This window comes from Benincasa hispida, chromosome 8, assembly GCF_009727055.1.
Source record: "Benincasa hispida cultivar B227 chromosome 8, ASM972705v1, whole genome shotgun sequence".
NCBI classification, from domain to species: Eukaryota; Viridiplantae; Streptophyta; class Magnoliopsida; order Cucurbitales; family Cucurbitaceae; genus Benincasa; species Benincasa hispida.
The window spans coordinates 58,810,886-58,830,476 of NC_052356.1; the positions used below are offsets into that span (position 1 = coordinate 58,810,886).

The 19,591-nt window shown below is 34.1% G+C and overlaps 1 protein-coding gene across 1 annotated transcript; it reads right to left on the reverse strand.

The window, feature by feature from the left end:
- Positions 1–8,241: 8,241 nt before the first annotated feature.
- Positions 8,242–10,069, reverse strand: LOC120083272 (endochitinase EP3-like). The gene is made up of 2 exons (XM_039038946.1): positions 9,620–10,069; positions 8,242–8,809 (listed from the first exon to the last, which is right to left on the reverse strand). Exons 1-2 carry the CDS (start codon positions 10,038–10,040, stop codon positions 8,403–8,405), a joined length of 828 nt encoding a protein of 275 aa, XP_038894874.1. The 5' UTR covers positions 10,041–10,069; the 3' UTR covers positions 8,242–8,402.
- Between the last annotated feature and the right edge of the window lie 9,522 nt (positions 10,070–19,591).

Genomic DNA, 19,591 nt, shown 5'->3' on the forward strand with positions numbered 1-19,591 from the left:
GTGATTCTGAGCTTGAGGGATCAGTAGTAGGGTTTAGAACCTGCTCCATCTCAATTGTATCATGCTTTCCTTGAGGTGTTGTAACAGTTGGAGTAGGTTTTTGCATGAACATTTCAGTCTCCCTGAAAATGACATCTCTACTTGTAATATACCTTTTTTTCTGTAGGATGCCACATTCTGAATCCCTTCACACCTTCAATGAAACCCAAAAACATACATTTCACTGCTCGGGCAGCCAACTTCCCCTTGTTCTGATGTACAAATCATGTGCAACCAAACACCCTTAGATTGTTTAGATTATGAAGATGTTTGGTCCAACTTTCTTCTGGATTTAGTAAATCAAGAGAGGCATGAGGGCATCTATTAAGAGTATAGACTGTATGATGCTGCCTCAGCCCAAAACTTCTCAGGAAGAATAACATCTGATAAGAGACTTCTCACTCTTTCCATGATTGTTCTATTCAATCTCTCTGCCACCCCATTTTGCTGAGGTGTATACCTGACAGTCTTGTGTCTAATAATCCCCTGCTGTCTACAAAAAATATTAAACTCTTCCGTACAGAACTCAAGCCCATTATCAGTCCTAAGGCACTTTATCTGGCTGTTAGACAGTTTTTCAACCATAGTCTTCCATTATTTGAATTTATCAAACACCAAATCCTTAGTTTAAGGGAAAATATCCAACATTTTATAGAGTAATCATCTACAAAGGTTGAAAAATACCTTGGTCCACTCAAAGATTGGAAAGGTGATGGGCCCCATAGGTCCGAATACACATAATCAAGGATGGCCTTGGTTGTATGCTGAGCCTTGAAAAAACTCTACCTTGTAGCTTTGCCTATCACACAATGCTCACAAAAAGATAGCCTTTGATGAATTCCTTTAGGTAGAATTCCTTGATTGGCAAGAGCTTGTAGGACTTTTGCACTAATGTGAGAAAGCCTTTTATGCCAAAGATCTCCTTCAATAGGCTCTTTAGTAGTCACAACTAAGGCTGAATGCAATTTTTTAACTCCTTGAACAACATAGACCCCATTTATTTTGATCCCTCTGAAAATAGGCTTACTATTCTTCAAAACTTCATAGTAGCCTTCCTTTCCTCTATATTCACAGCCGATTGTATCAAGCATGCCTAGTGAAATCAAGTTTCTCTTCACTTAGGCACATGTCTAACATTTCTTAGTAATTTGACTGGCCCATCTTCAAGCTGGAGTGACACAGAACCAATACCAATCACTGGACATGAGTTATTATTACCTATGTATACTAGAAGCCTCCATCCAGATCTTTGTATGTGTTAAATCAGTCCTTGTGGGGTATCATATGGAAATAACACCCTGAGTCTAGAACCCAATCTAGGTTCTTATCTGATCCTTCATCTACCTTTTGATTTGATGTAGCTAGGGCATCTGAATAGAAATAAGAGTCCTCACCAACTAAGGCTTCTCCTGACTGACTTTGCTGGTTTTTCTGTTGAGGCTGTGATTGTGATTTCTTATTCTTCTGTTCATTTTTCCATTTTAAGGTTCTATAGTCCTTGATTAGATGCCTCAAATTCTTACAATATTTGCATCTAACCTTGGTTTTTTTCTTTACCTTCTTCTATCGAATTGTGCTTCCCCTTTTCCTTGTTGCTCTATTTAGACTTCCCTTTAACAAATAAACCCTCAGCACTGGGTTTATCTTCTTTGCTGGTTAGGAGTTCCATCTCTCTGATTTTAAGGGCTGAAATTATTATATCAGTTGATAAGGAGTCTCTACCATACTTTAGGGCAGTCTTAACATCCTTATAGGAATCTGGAAGAGAGTTAAGAAGCACAAAAGCTTCATTATCGACTCCAATCTCTTCACTTTGAGTCTTAAATTCAGTTGTAATCCTCTTGAAGTCGTCTAGATTTTCTGTCAAAGACTTTGAGGAGCTCATCTTGAAGGTGAAAAACCTTTCCCTCAAGAAAAGTTTGTTCGGCAAGTTCTTTGTCTCATACAACTCATTCAATTTAGTCCACATCTTGAATGTTGTTTCTTGGTCAATTACCTGTCTTAATACACTGTCTGACAGATTTAGAACAAGAGTACTATGAGCAATTATCTCCATATTCTCCCTCTCTTCTTCTGTTGCTGTGATAGATAGCTTAGTTGGATCTTCAAGAGCTTTGTGAGCCCTTTGTTGCCCCAAAATCGCTTTAATCTTGGCTTTCTACAAGCCAAAATCTCCTTTCCCATCAATTTTTTCAATATCATATCATGCTACTGCCATTTCTTTTTCTTTGATTACGAAAAGCTCCAAGATTTACTTTCTTTTAGTTCTTGACTAATCTTGAAGTCTGATACCACTTGTTGTTTTGTTGGGCTTTTGAAACACTAATAACAACAAAATGTTTTTGGGCTTTGCAAAAGAAATTAAGGCCTGAAGAGGAAAAAAATCACTCGTTGCTTTGAGAAAGCAGCTGAAGGCTAAAACCTTGTGCTAAAAGCACAATCCGCGTGAAAGAAAATCTTGACCTTACACGTCGACGATCTGATTTCGTTACTAGCACTCACTGAAAATTAATTGCTTTGAATGACTAACAAAATTGATATTCTTTCTTTTAGATGAAAAACAAGAGAGAAAAAGAAAGATGAAGAAATGTTGCCAAAATGTTTCAAGAATGGTGATGAAGATGAAGAACCTGAGCAAGAAGATGGAATAGAGGAAGAGAAGAAGCAAGGACACCAAGGTTTTACGTGGTTCGGCCCAAAAAAGCCTACATTCATTGAGAGAAGCTGATTATTTAGAGCTGGAGAGAGTTTTTATGATTACAGATGAGTGTCTTACTATCTTCTTTTGTTTTTCAATGTATATTACCATGCACAAGTAAAGACTACAAATGTATTTATAGATCTGTTCTGTGTATAACTGTTTCAACGAACTTTGAAGTTGATTTCACCTCCTTTTATTAACAAAGCTTAATGATAAATCCCTTTAACCTGCTGCGCACCTCCAATAATCAGCAACCTCATTTACAATCAGGATGGGGTCTGTGATCTATCTGCCAAAAACAAAAGCAGATTGGCTATTTTCTATGGTTAAAGGAAGCACAATTTTGAGCCTCTCTGATATGACATTTGCAAGGATTTTATAGATGCTTAGAGTTAGACTGATAGGTTTTAGCCTGATACTTTTGGGAATCAATGCAATATAAGTAGCATTTAATGCTTTGTTTACAATGTTGTTTTGGAAAAAATCTTGGAATAGGTTCATAATATCGGGGTTGAATATGTTCCAAATTTTTTTAAAAAGTTCTATTGTGAATTTGTCAGGCCCAGGAGTTTTATTGTGCCGCAACGCTTTGATGCAGTTGAAAACTTCCAAATCCGTAAAGAGATCAATAAGATTTAAGGCATGTTCTTCAGAAATTCTACACTAGTTTAAGTTATAGATCAACCAACCATTATCAAAGGAGTTTGTATTTATATATATCATGAAAGTTTTTGGTTGTTTTGAATTTCTGTTATGAAATTAAAACGCCGACGAGCCAAACATACCTTATGAAAGAAAGCCGAGTTCTCATCCCCTTACTACTTAAATTTGCTGAGTTGCCTTTATTTTTTATTTTATTTTTTTTTTTTGGCTTCTTTCAGAGATATACTATGAAGTACAAATACTTCGAGGAAGCAGAGAATCAATATCAGATTATCTGATACTAATACGTTCAGATACATGACAGATGCGTGTCAGATATGTGAATTGAAGTACCTGAATTTTTTTTATAATTTCAGACACGTGTATCCCCTTCTAGATACATGAAGGGGACAACAAATAAAAAATTGACGAAGGGACGACAAAATAAAAAATTGACACATTAAGCTAAATTTGAAGCCTATAGCTCAATAGCTCACTTAATTACATTAATATTATAATTACAATCACATTTAGACCAAAGAAAAAATAATTACAAAATAACTCAAAATAATCAGAAAAATAAAAACAAAAGTCCTAAATTAAAATCATTCCCTCAATTGAATAAATTAGATAGCCTTCTTTCCTCCTACTTCGTCTCTATCTCTTCTGACTTCTCAACCCTAAAGTCTAAACCTTTCTCTTTTAGTTATCGAGTCTGCCATCGACCACGCCTTAGCTCGCCATCAACCACATCTCAAACCGCCATCGACCACACCTCAACCCACCGTCGACCACGTCTCAACTCAAAACTCTTCTTTCCACCAGTTAGTTTCAATCTCGTTTGAAATTTCCATTTCCTTCAATTTTATGTTTTAACAGTAGTTAGGTAATATCAAGAAATTGACAAATCTCCAAGCTATCTGTATCTTTCTATGTTAAATTTATATAAATGAAGAAAATATATATATATATATATATTTAAAATGATGTATTCTTAGACGTATTCATATTCTAACTATTTAGAAATTGACTAATCATCATATCCAATCGTATCTATATCGTGTATCCATATCAATGTTTGTACTTCATATGAGATATATTCTGAAACTCAACTTTGGGATAGTTGTGAATATCTGCTGTGGACAAAGTTTTGTCTTTTTCCAATGCTTTGATTTCAGATATGGATTTAGAGAGTTGAGTGACTTGGCTTTGCTCTTTCTTGAAGACTTAAAGATTCCAAGCTCTACAATGGGATGATAGATATTTAAGTCTCCTCGTGAAGGAGTAGCCAGCCTGCCTATTAACTTGTTAATAAAAGTGTGCTATTATAAACTTTCTAAATTTTTTAGAGGCATCAATCTCTATAATATAATTAGTACTATATAAAATTGTTTTCTTTTTACACGGTAGACGTAGCTCACACATTATTAATGAACAATGAAAATTTATGTGTCAATTTTCTATTATTTTATGTTTTTTGGATTCTCTATTTATCAATTTTGTAACAAGTTTTATATTTTTGTTACCATTAGTTTTATGACATAATATTTGTATTATCAATCTCGATATCATAAATTCAATTCTCATATTCCACATATTATCCAAAAAACGATCTTCTTTATTAGTATAAGTGTCGATATATCTATAGAATTAAAATTTTGATATCGTCATCAATATTTTAATTATTGATTTCGATTAATATCATCAATATTAATGTCAAACTTGTCCATTTACAATATGTAAATAGTTGAAGACTTTCCTCTAAAAATTTAATTGCTGTCTTAATTAGTTTACTTTTCAATTTTTTTTTAGCATTAGTGAAGTAAAGTAAAAAACAGAACATGGAACGAAGAAGATTGTAATGATAATAAACTCCATAGTTTAATGGTGATTGATCAGTTTAAACTTTAGTAGTGTAATTGTAATAAATTACATATTGATTTGCACAAATTTTCATATTTTTTATTCTTTGTTCTTAATCTATTTCTCGATATTTTTATTATAAAAAATTGGTAGTTTTTTTTTTTCTTTTTATCAGTCAAAATAACTACAAATCACAATTATCCTATATCTACTCTCTGTCTTCTGATAAATAATTATACCTTGTTTTAAAAATGGTTATACACCATGCTAGGCTTTTTTTTTTCTTTTTTTTTTTCCTTCTTTTTTTTTTTTTTTTTTTGTGAAAAGAACCATGCTGGTGATTAATGAACCGAGAAACCATCAATTATTTTTAATGGCATTGATAACCGTGGCTTATTTTGTATTTTTAGTTTCATTATAATTAACCAAAGATTTGAAGGATTAAAAGAAAGATAATTGATATGATGATATCTACTCAATTGATTTAGGCTCAATTTGGCAAGAACTATCTTTGATTGATTAGAACAACGTGGTTCAACTCCTATATCTATAAACATGAGTGAATCAACCTCAATAAACAGTGTTTTAAGTGGTAATAATCAACCTACACCTATTACATTAGATACTGATGATAATGAGAATGTACTAAAAAGTAATAGGTTGACTCAATAGTATGGAATCATTATAAAAGACAAAAATAAATGACACCATAAATTAGAGGTACTATTCATTTCTGGACTCTTTCTGCAAAAAGGAAGGAAAAATTTGAAGGAGTTCGTCAATTACAAATTTCATGCACTAAAAAACTAAGTCTTTTGTGTTACAAGATGGAATTCAACATTTGTGATGCTCAAAACTACTTTGGGATACAAAGATGTTTTTCCTCGTCTAAAACAACGTAAATCATTGTCTTCCTTCAGATATTGATTAAAATTTTGCAAAAGAAACGTGTGATAGATTATAACCATTTTACTTGATGATTGAGTTGTTTTATGGGTCAAGTTATCCAACCCCCAATGTCTTTTTTGAAGAAATTTGTGAAATTAGGTTGTAATTTTCTAAGTGGCTTAATTTTGATGTTGAGGAGATACAAGTAATGGCATAAAAAATGATTGCTAAGCTTGAAAAATATTTGATTGTGATTCATGGTGTATTGACAATAGCTACATTATTAGATCCTAGATTTAAGATGAGATTGATCTAATTTTATTTTCCTCAACGTTCTATATCTACAATTAGTAGATCAGTAGATCTTCGACTTCAAGGCGGGATGGGAGTAGTAGTTCAACTTCTATAGTAGTAGTTCAACTTCTCTTGTTAATAGGAAAGATCGATATCTCAAGTTTGAAGAGTTTGTTAATAATGTTGAAAATGATATTGAAAATGTCAAATCAGAGTTGGATCATTATCTGTTACTTCTGAATATAATTCATGAAAATTGAAAATTTATTGGAAGTTTTGATGTTGCTAAAGTTTTAGAAAATGTTCTTGAGGATCGAGATCCACATGTAAGTTATAAATTCGTGTATTATTATTATTATTATTTTAATATTAATTTATATTAATATGTACAATATTTGTATTTTTTTCCAGGAAATCCCTTACAAAGTTGGATGAAATTTTATGAAATTCGTTGATGGCAACTTGGTTCGACTATGTTATTGTCATGTTGTTGTATCTTAAAAAAAAAACATTTTGTTCAGAAAAAATTACGACACGTTTGGCTTTGTCATGTTGTAACTTTTCTTTAAAATTATGGATGGATGTTTTTATTATTTAAGTTTAAGTTGAATTTTAATGAGAATAATTGATAGATTATGGATTGATGTTTTTAATAGAAAAATTAATAATATTCTATTGAAATTTGCACTAAGAAATGTTTTGTTTCAATTAAAATTACATTGGAAAAGTATATATTTGATTAAAATAAAATTTAAAAAAAAAAAAAAAACAAACAAACAAAGGGGGGAATTTTTCCCGCGATAAACCCAATCCCCGCCCCATTCTCCATAGAGAAATTCGCGGAAACAGGAAATGGTTTAGGGGGGTGGGTCCCCGTCCTATGGACATCTCTACTTGTATTTATGAAAGTAGGCGGGTGAGATATGGTCAAATGTACTGAATCAAACTCTTTACACGAAGGCTAATAATTTTCAAGCGAGTTGTCCTCGATTACCTCGACATATCTCTCAAAGGTTGAAATAAATTGATAAACTCATTAGGGGAAAAATGCGAGAGAAACCCTTTGATTTTATATATATTTATGAACCTCAAACAACCATATATATATATGTAAGGCCAAGGGAGAAAACTCTCACAACAAACTCACGCACACAAGGGAAATCCATCGAGATATCTGGAACGGAATACAAACACAATATTTGACAATCAATAAATCAGAAGAATCAACCTGATAATCTAAACAAATTAGCTACCAACCTCTTGTTAAATGGGCTTGGGCCTTACATCTCAATGGCCTACCTCAACACTATCCATCTCCGATATTGATATGAGTATACAAACCCAAGCAAATGACAATACGAAGGGTCATATAAATAAGTATACTCTATTACCTGTAGTAGTATGCAAGGAATTGGAGTTGCAACCCTATTCAACATTTGTCTTTGTTGAGTTAGGCATCAGAGTATGTTGGTCACCTTACTACATCAATGCACATCTTCTCTAGGTCTAGGCTCAACTAAAAACTATTCATGTGACGAGAGAAACCAGTTAACATGTATTCCAGTTGAGATCGAAGATTCGATATATATATATATATATATAGAATGCCTTGAATCTGTTAATGGGCGCTTTGAACAACTCAATAAGGGGTCTCGTTGAATTTGTATTTAGCATATTTATTTATTTATGATTATTTACAATTATGACTCTAGAGTTTAGAGAAGTATACTCTATAAACTCTGTATTCCTTAATTGTCAATTTCGTCTCTCTCACATATATATATATGAAGTATTCTAACAAAAGGAGGCATAAGTAAATGAAGTAATAACTTGTTCATATATATGCGGAAGAAATTACAAAAAGAGAAAACAGATATGAATTATATGTATGGATGATGGGAAATTTTATTGGTCGAAAGCTTAAAAAAGAAGACAAGAAAACAGACAAGGAAAGTGAAATTAAAATGAAGAAAATCTAACAAGTCAAATTATTTCCCGGAGCAACGCCGAGTTGATCACAATACTGAGTATAGAACTGGACTCGTCGTTGAACGGTGGCATTGTTAGCACCATCACATTCGAGGGCGCCATTGATGGCTCGAATGGTGGCGCCGAAGCCCTGGTTAATGACCGGCCTCACAAAGTTCATCCAGTACCACAGCGCCGTCTTGAACGACACCACCGGGTCGGTGGCCACGATTTCAGGGTTGTTTAGGCCGTCGAAGCCAATGTTTTCCCCGGCCGGGCCATAGTTGAAGTTCCAAGAAAGTTGGATTGGCCCTCTCCCGAAATACCCTTTGCTTGGGTTGCATGGATATTGAGTGTTTTCTTCGTCGCAATAGTCCTTTGTTGCTCCATCTATTTCTTCTATGAAGCACAAATCTGTTGTACAATACAATTCTAAGTTACAATCTTTTTGCTTCTCTAATATTCTCTAATATGTAAATTCATAAATACTGAATTAAAATCTTAATGTAGGTATAGAATTTGATTGGGTTACATTACAATTAATAGAGTCTATAAACCTTGGAATTTCTTGGAATTTGTGTTTATTTGGTTGTTTAACTTTTCAAAAGTGTCATTTTAGTATTTAAGTTTTTTTAATTTTTTAATATTCACGGAATTTGAAAGTTTAGGATTTCATTTGAGATAAGTTTAATCTATATCTAATAGATCAATTAGTTTTTTTTTAAAAAAATTGAATAGTAAAGTACTTAATAGGTACAAAATTGAAAGTTAACTTTTAAAAATTTAAAGTGATTAAATATACACATTTCAAAGTTTATGAATTAAAGTTATAATAATGAATTAAAGTTATAATAATTTAGATTGCAGTTGATAACTATTTAATTCTTAATTTTAAGTTTTTAATAAAAATTATGTTTGTTTTCTTACTGTTTCATCTTTCTTAACTAAACTCACTTAATGAAATTCCAAAAACAGACACAATTTTTTTAAAAAAAAATAATAATAAAACTTGATTTGGTTTTTTTAAAACTTTCAGAAATTAAAAATTAAATAGTTAGAAAGAATGTTGATATGCTTAATTTTCATAAATTAAAAATATAAAATCAAATAGTTATCCAATGAATCTTAACCATTTAATTGTATTTCATTAGATATGTTTTAAAATTCAGAGACTAAATGAGAGCAAATAAATTTAAGAGAGGAAGGAAAGAATTAAATGCTTACGTCCAGTCTCGTGAGTGACATGGCCAAAGAAGGCAGCGATTTCTCTTTTGGAATCGTCAACGGATCCAATTCTTCCAAATCGGTCAAACGATCGGAGGGCTTCAAGGAAAGTAGCTCTGCTGTAGAATCCCCGGCCGGCGCAACCGGCGTCCGCCTGGTTAATAATGCCGTTGAAAAATTCCTCCGTCACAAAATCCGCCACAACCACGTCGTTCACACTAGGAGTAAGTGGGGGAATATTGCACGGCCCTTCTCTGCATCCAGTCCCACAGAAATCTTCGCCGTTGCCGCAGAATCCAAACCTGCTGCAACACAACCCCGCCGCGCACCCGCAGTTCTGCGCTGCAGCTCCGGTGATGATTCCGATCAGAGCTACGGCGGTTATGAGCAGTGTCTTTTGCATGGCTACACCACCACCCATTTCTGTTTGATTAATTTGTTTTGAAAAGGAGAAGAGGAGAGAGGGTATTTATAGGGAGGAAAATTCTAAATGTAGTGTGTGGAAAGGGTATTTAAGTAATTTCATGTTTAAGGACTTGGACTTGGGATTGGATTTGGTTTGTGTTTATGTGTTTGTGGAGTGAACTTTGACTTGTCAAATGGTTTATTTTGGTCGTTTTTGTTGTCTCAATTATTGGATTAGTCAACGCGTTTGTTCTATGAGCATGATAATAGAAGATAACTTTCATGCTTGTTTGTTTAGTAGAGCCATAGTTGAGATTCAAATTATGGCTTTTTGGTCATTAACATACATTTTATATAAGTTCTGTTATGAAAAATCAATACACATATATACGTGATCTACTAACAGTGTGTCAGTTACGTTCACAAACAATATTATTAGAGAATATGTTTTCTGAATACACGGTGCCTCTAAAGTTAGAAAGTTTATATAATAGTTCTAAATCTTTGGGTCATAATCGTTCATAGAAAAATCAATCCTACAAATGAGTTCAAATTGATTTTATATTATAAGTCAAATTGGTAATAAATAATCAACAAAGCATCTCTATAAACTATATTTTCTCCGATTACACAATGTGTTCTCATTTGAAAAAGATTGGAGCACCCAAAAGTGACTTTTCTAGATCAATATTGAAATTCATGCAATAATTTATAATACTGAAATGATGATGTTATTAGTACTTGGACATAAAAGACCATCTCTCTAGATGGATCAACTTCCATTTTGCATATGTGTTTAAATTTTTCATGGGTAATATTTGATACACCGATCTTTGTGTATTATATAAAAAAAAATATTTGGAATGATAGAATTGTTCTTAACTCATTACTTTCAATATCATTAAATTAAGTCATAAACTTTAATAAGTGTTGCAATTTTCACTCTCAATTCAATTTTCAATAATCCACTACTAATAGAGAGCTTATTTAAACAATATTTTAAGTGCGAATTTATTCAAAGGTTAAATTATAATATTTAAAAAAATTTAAGATTAAAATTGTAGTTTCAATGTGGATGTAGTTGACTTGGGTTGTAGGCACCCATTATGAGATGGCATTGAGGCGAAGAATAGTCAGTCAAATCCTACCTCCTTCCACAAAATTGAAAGCAATGGTTTTGAAAAGGCTTCGGTCAATATTTCTTTTTAAAAGAAAAGTCATTAAACCCTCCACTCAAGAGGCAAAGGAGGAATAATGTCATTGTTCATAACATCTAAAACCCATCTAGAGAAACAAGAAATTCCAACCCCTCCAATCAACTTTTTGAAATAGAAGAAACAAAAGGATCAAAAGCAGACAGAAAGTCAACAGCCTAACGAGCAATATAATGAACGGCTTGATTTTAAATACGATGATAAAATAGTCATTATTTTTTTTAATACAACAATTATAAAACGAGACATTAAATCTTTGACTTCTAAAAAAAATCATACGTTAATATTACATTAAACTAATCTCACTCTCGCTTCACAAAAGTCTCAATTTAATTCAATAATGCATTTTTTAAATGTGGAGCATATTTCGATAAAATCAAATATTAATGAATCTTTTATTTTATTTATTTATTTTATTAATACTTTTATCCATATTTTCATCTAACACCATCGAGATTTTAAAGATGGTAGTTGGTTTTAGCACAATAGAAGAGGATGGGATACACTCTATGCCAGTAATAATTAATGTGTCACGTTAATATTTCAATGATATTTTAACAACATGGAAAGTTTTTTTTTTTCATTACATATATATACACTCTATGCCAGTAATATTTTTATGATATTAACATGGAAAGTTTTCTTTTTCGTAACCTTTGTGCAGAGAACTATATAACTAATAAAAATACATGGACAAGAGTGAAATCAAGTTTAAGAGTATTGTATAATTGATATTTAGAAAAATAATTGAGTGGATGAATGAGATCAAATAAGCAAAATAAAAGTATGAGAAATATGAGGAGGGAAATATCTTACAAAATTTATTTCACCAAACCAATGATTCAACTAATTCAAATAACTAAATATGATTGATCATGTATATTGCGGGTCTCCATAAACTTAACCCCTAGTCCTCTTTTCTTGGTCTGACCTCGCTTTCTAAGTTAGTCTAGTTAAACCAATGTGGTGTCGAACTTATCATACTCTGATATGCCTAAATTAATATAGAGTGTACAGTTCAATTAAACACACAAAAATATGATCAGAGCTCTCCTTTGGAGATTACTTATTCTTCCTATTTAGGATCATCGCATAGTGGTATTTATAATCTCTTCCTCTGACATGTGCATGTGGTTAAATTAATCATGATGATGTCAATGATAGTTTTGTAGGGATCAAAGCTCTAATGCAACGGAAGAAAATAGGATCATACTCGAAATTAATTTAAGAATTCGTGAAATACCAATACACTAGGAAAAGCCAGAATATTACAGAGGCCACAAAAAAACACAGCCTACTGTATTATTAATCTTAGGTTAAGCATGCATTAGAAAATAAATTCTACTGAGAAAAGGGAAAGAATACTTACTTTTGTAGAACCGAATGAAAATCACAAAAGGGCTTCCTTCCTATTCTCTGATAACTTTCGGTATAATGGTTTGTGGATTTTTGGGGGAGAAAAATATTTGTTCACAGAGCGTCTCTGTGTTTCAATCGTCAAAAATCACCTGTGTTCTTCAAATTTTGCAGGATTATAATCAAAGGAGAGAGAGAAAGAAACGTGGAAGTCATTAATTTAATTTTAATTTTAAAATTAGATCAATTAATTTAATAATTAAATAAATCTTATTTAATTAATGATTTCATTTAAATCATATTTAAATGAAACATATCTCACATAACCTATAGTTTAATTCAATTAATCAAATTAAATTAAATTAAATTAAATTAAATTAAATTAATTACCAAATTAAATATCAAATATATCTGTTCACACGAGGTTTCTGAAGAAACTTGTTTCGTGGAGTTGAACTTGAGTAGGTATTGGTGTTGGTGTTGATTTGATGCAATGTGGTTCGATCTCTAGTACTTGATCCTCTGATTCTCTCTCGATTAAATGAATGTTCTTGATTGAAGAAGAAAAGCACTGAATGTTCTTGAAATAGAAGTCTTATAAAAGTCTTTGTGTCTTCTAGGAGCTTCAGGAGTCTCAGAAGTCTTCTGTTTATTAGTAATCGGAGATCAAAAAGAAGATTCGAAATTTTGTGAACAATGCAGAGTCGAATTTGTTGATTCTCGGATACGAAGATATCAAATGGGCTATACAAAAGACTCTTTGACTTCTTTCCCCCCTCAAATTGATAGGGGTAGGAATTCCTAGAAAAGTCTCGAAGGTCATTTTGTCATCAGTGGAGAAGAAGCGGTTTCTTCATTCTTTAGATAGCAAGCAGCGCGAGAGCTCTGAACTTTCATTATGGTCTTTAGTTCCAGTCGAATCGCGAGCTTTGTAATGTTTGTGCTTTCTTGGTTTGCTAGTATAGTTAGTCTGTTGTTTGTTTATTTTCTTTTTTCAAATGATTGTTATAGTACGTGTGACCCGCCTGCTAGGGAAACTGGCTAGTGGATTCGTGCCCAGCGCACCTCTTTGAGCTCTCTGAAATTGCTTATCCGCTTGGAGTAGTCTTTAGGCCTGTTGATCATTTGGATCAGCCTATGAGCTTTTTTTAGTTTGAAGAGATTGAATTTTCAGCTTATAGGTTGTGAAGATACAGTCAGTTTGTTAAAGTCTTCTAATCTTCAAACCTTCAGATAGTTTAGATCTTCAGTTCTTTAGAATTTAAGTGTTTTAGTCTTCGAAACTTTGAGAATCTTCAGTCTTCAGCACTTGAGAGCTTGAGAGCGTGGGGTTTCAAGAATTAAGAGCTTCAGTACTTAGATCTTGAGAGCTTAAATCTTCAAAGTTTTGATATGTCTTCTGATCTTCACACTTTGATATGTCTTCTGATCTTCAGAGCTTTGAAAGAGTTGTGTTCTTTAGATCCTCAGAGCTTCAGATCTTCAGAGAGCTTTGGCTTTTAATTCTTCCAACCTCCCCCGATTGAAGAGATAAGGCCTCTATTTATAAAGGTTTCTCATGAGCCTCACATGGGATTGGGCCTAATTATTTCACTAGGCCAAAATTGGATTTGGGCTAAAGTTGGACTTGGGCCCATTTGTTGTTGGATCGAAATACTGGGCTTGAGCTTAATCGTTAATTTAGCCCAAAATTTCATCATGGTTTTGAATTGGGGTGGGCCCGAGCGACTTTAATTACTCAGCCCAATCCAGTTTATAATTTTTTCAATATGCTTGGGCTTTCATTGATGATATGGTAACTCGTAATTTGCTAAAATTTCTCATTTAATAAATGTCCCTTTTTGAGATTTATGCAAGTATATGAGTGGATGAACCTCGAAAAATATAAAGTTGGAATCAAAATCCAAATATATATGTTCTTGAATTTGACCTCAATTGATGTGTCAGTCAAACCATGAATTTAGTACATAAGTTTAACTAGACTTTTGGAATAAGCTTTGGAATATGGCCAAAATTTAATTTGAGATTTTATCCCAATTTGATTTGGATTGACGGTAAAAGCTTAACTTGGTTTTACCCCAATTTGATGTGGATTGAGGATAAAAACTAACTTGACTTGAATTTAAGATAAAATTTGGAATATGACCAAATTTTAATTTGAGATTTTATCCCAATTTGATTTGGATTTGAGATAAAATTTGGAATATACCCAAATTTTAATAAGGAATCAATTGAGATTTTTTTCCTTACCCACAACATTTTGATTGAAGATAAAAACTCAAGATTGAATAACTTGAATATGGAATAAAATTTAAATTTTGGAATATGACAAAATTTTAATTTGTGATGAGTTTAGTTCTTTCCCACAATTTGATTTGGAAATAAAGATAGCAACCTAAATTTTGATTAATTTGATAAAAAAAATTGAAAGATGCCCAAATTTGAATTTTACATCAATTTAAGATTTTATCCTTTAATTTAATTTGACTCGAGAATAAAAGTCTAAATTTGGATGATTTACATTTAGGATAAATTTTGGAATATGTCCAAATTTTAATTTGAGATTTTATTTACATTTTAATCTCAAATTGAACAGTTTGATTTTGAATAAAATTTGTTAATTTAAGGAAAAAATTTTGAGTTTTATCTCCAATTTAATTTGATATCGTCAGTCGTGCTTGTGCTAATCGTCATGGGGGGCCCCGGAAAGGCTTACAACTCCCCCATTTGATCAACCTAGGGACAACCCTGGAAATGTCTACCTATTGTATGTCGCTTGATCCCACTTTGAAGATGAGGTAGATATCCCATCAAGCTTTGAAGATGGGGAGAATATGCCATCAAACTTTTGAGTGGAGTCAGGTTGATCGGAGTCGATCTCACATATGAGGCGGAGTCAAACGGGCCAGAGTTGTCTTCACATATGAGGTGAAGTTAGGCAGACCAAACTTGATCTCGCATATGAGGTGGAACTACACCAACATTTTTGGAGAGAAAGCGAAGCTGCACCAACATTTTGAAGAGAGGGTGAAGTTATACCAATCTTTTGGAGAACGAACAAATTTGCACCGACATGAATTGTGAAGATGAAGCAAAGCCAAACCAGTCTTGGGAGATGAAGCAAGCTACATCAGACTTGGGAAATCAAGCGAGCCACGCCAGCCTTTGGAGATGAAGCGAGCCATGTCAGACTTTGGAGATGAAGCTAAGTCGCACCATTAGTTTGGAGATGAAACGAAGCCACACCACGAATTTAGAGATGAAGCAAAGTCGTGTCATGACCCATGCACATTGACCATGAACTTGAAGATGGAACGGAGCCATGCACATCGACCTTGAACTTGAAGATGGAGTGGAGCCACACGTACCGACCTTGAACTTGAAGATGGAGCGAAGCTAGACATATCGACTTTGAACTTGAAGATAGAAGCGGAGCCATGCACACCAATCTTAAACTTGAAAATGGAAGCGGAGCCATGCACACCGATGTTGAACTTGAAGATGGAAGCGAAGCCATGCACACCGATCTTGAACTTGAAGATGGAACGGGCCATATACGCCGATCTTGAACTTAAAAATGGAGAAGCATTGACGGAGCTGCTAAACTTGAAGATGGAGGAGCATCGACGGAGCCTCTAAACTTAAAGATGGAGAAGCATCGGCGAGACCTTCGCGCTTGAGTTTGACAAAGCATCAACAAATTCTCCTCATTTAAGTTTGACGAAACATCGGCGAATGCTCCGCCTTTGAGTTTGATAAAGCATCGATGAATCATCGGCATTTGAGCTTGACAAAGCATAAGCCAATCCTCTACACTTGAGTTTGATGAAGCACCAATGAATCTTTGGCAGTAGGCTTGACTTTGTGACTTTGAGCATGAAGATGGCATTGCAAATCCTCCAAACTTGGGCATGAAGATGGAGCATCAATGAAACCTCTGAACTTGAAGATGGAGAAGTATCGATGAAGCCTCTGAACTTGAAGATGAAGGAACATCAACGAAGCCTTCGAATTTGTAAATGGGCATCAAAGAAGCCTCTAAACTTGAAGATAGAGGAAATTCGACGAAGCTTCTAAACTTAAAGATGGAGGAAAATCGACGAAGCCTCTAAACTTTAAGATGGACGGGCATGCAATCCAGCCATTGAACTTGGAAACGGAGAAGCAACGGTGCAACCATCGAATAAGAAGATGGAGAGGCATTAATGCAACCATCAAAGTTAGAGTTGTAGAAGCAATAGTGCAACCTTCGAACTTGGAAATGGGGAAGCAGCAGTGCGACCATCAAATTTGGAGATGGAGAAACAGCGATGCAACCATTAAAGTAGCTGTCTGATCCTCGAACTTGGAGATGAAGAAACAGTAGGGCCAACACCTATGTAGAGGAGGCAGAACAGCAACAACTTTTAGTGAAGGAGCGAAGCTACAAGGAATAATATTTTTTAGGGGAAGCAGGGAAGTCGCACCAAACTTGAACTTTGAAGAGGAAGAAATGAAACATCCAAATTTGGCTTCAAAGAGGAAACGGTGAAGCCTCCAAACTTGACTTCGAAGAGGAAGTGAAGCGTCATTCCAAGTGTGTGTTTTTAATTTACTGTGTTAGCTTCTTAAAGGGATGAACATCTTCAATTTGTTGTGATGCCCTCAACAGGGATGAATATCTTCAATCTGTCATGTAGCGCCATAGGTAGGGTGATTGTGGTACCCCTTTTTTTATGGATTGAACTTAAATTTCTTTAAGTTGCCTATGTACTCTTGAAGAAAGGGATCAAGTCATGACATAGTTCAAATGTTTTTTTTTTTGCTGGACTAAACTTGAAGTTTCTATCAAGCTGCCTATGTATCCTTTACAATGACAGGGATCAGGTCATAACGTAGTTCAATATATATATATTTATTTATATTTATATATTGTCGTTCACCTTTTAAGTTCATGCGGGCCAGGAGCAACATGCAGTTTAGGCTCTTGCGATGAGGAACTTCTACATTTAAATTTCAGAAGCTCTAATTTCATCATGATTTTGATCATCCTTTTCATTTGTAGGATTCATCAATATGATGAGTTTTGGCTTCACCATCAAGGAACCTTTTGTATTTATATTAATAGACAACTTTCTCTTCATGCATGAAGAGACACGACTGTGAATCTTCTCACCATTGTTTTCTTCATGAAATGATGTTGCCTTCAAGATTTTCATCCTTCCTTTATGTTGATCACTTGTTGTCTTGAGACAATCAAAAGCAGATGTTGAAGGTCTATCTTTTTTTTATGTGGTTATACTTAGCCTTTTGAAGATTGAAATTCGAGTACAAGAAGTCATTGGACATTGGTTTCCTTCTTCTATCGTGGCCATACTCAATATTTGAAAGATTGAAGATCGAGTAGTTGAAGGCTTGATACGATTGAAGACAGAAACTCTTTGCTCCCTTTCTTTTGAGTCATCGATTTCTTCAGTAGTTATATGATTGTTGTCGACTTCCGCTATGCTGACAACGTGACATGCAATAACTTCTGATACTTCATCTAGATGATTATCGAGGAAGCTTCTTGAGAGAAATTCTGTCAAAGTTACCGGTCGTCGAAGTTTAAAGAAGTCATTGTCTTTTTTTTTTTAGTAGACTTAGGCTTCCATGCCATGTTTTTGCTTTTCTTTTTATGAGTCTTGTTCCTTCTTTTATAGCTTTGATAGGAGCGCAACTCTTTCTGGGTAGAATTTGGTTGTCTTCTCTTTCGACGAGTTACAAGGATCTACCCTTTGTCGTTATCTTCAATAAGCTCATCTTTCTTCTGAGAGTTTGTCTTTTGAATCTCTTGTTAGAACCGAACAACTATAGGCTTGAAGGCTCCAAACTAAATCATGCTTTCTCTTTGATCATAAGATGCAGACGGTGTTGGAACACTTGAAGTCGTCACTATTGTGGTGTGATTTTTTTGAGCTACTTCATCCAAATCTAGCTCAATTTTCTTTCACGAGCTAACTTTAGATCAGCTTCTTCAACACGAAGCACATTTCAACTAGGTGACTAATGACCCGATAATACTTGCAATATTTAGGATCATCTACTTTTCTTGCTTGTTCTGGGCGTTTGCATTTCAGTAGCTGAATAAGTTGCATCTCTAGTAGTTGCTCCAGTAAGGGAATGGATAAACCTTATCATGTCTTTCTTTATGAGTTGGACGATGATTCTCGCCCTCATTGTGCCTTCTTTCAAATTTTGTTTGTTTTTCTTTGGAGGAAAATTTCAGCGGGGTCATATAAACGACCATAGATTCTTTTATGGCACTACTCACGATCTCTTCAATGCCCTTGATTTCTTCTTTATCATTTCTCTCTTTACGGACTAGGAAATTTTTAGTTCCCCTGTTGGCGATGCTCAATTCCATATCATGAGCGTGTGTTGCTAACTCCTCAAATGTACGAGGCTTTATCCCTTCCAGAATGTAGAGAAGTTTCCAGTGCATGCCTTGGGTGCACATCCCCTATGCGGATAATTCAGTAAGTCTATCTTTGCAATCCAAACTTAAAGCTCTCCTGATCGGATCTCCCTTCCGCTGTTTGGTATTTGCCCATTCTATCATGTAACAGTGCGGCCTTGTGCTATAGAAGTAGTTGAGAAATTCTCTTTCCAATTGTTTCCAACTGTCAATTACTTTCAACTCTAGATCAGTATACCAATCGAAAGTATTTCCTTTCAAGGTATGGATGAACTGCTTTACTAGCTGGTCTTCTTTGGTTCCTGCATTTTCGCAGGTTTCAATAAAGTGAGCAACATGTGTGTTTTGGATTGCCCTTTCCATCGAACCGCTGGAACTTTGGAGGTTGATGCCTAGTTGACATTCTCAGGTTATCGATTCTTTTGGTGTACGTCTTGGAGTACAAAAAATAATTTCGCGACGGTTCTCTATACTAAGCTCTTATGGAGCTTGTGATCATATCCTGCAGCTGTTGAACTAACAGGGAGGCAACAGAGGTGGATTGTGATGGCTGATTTTCTT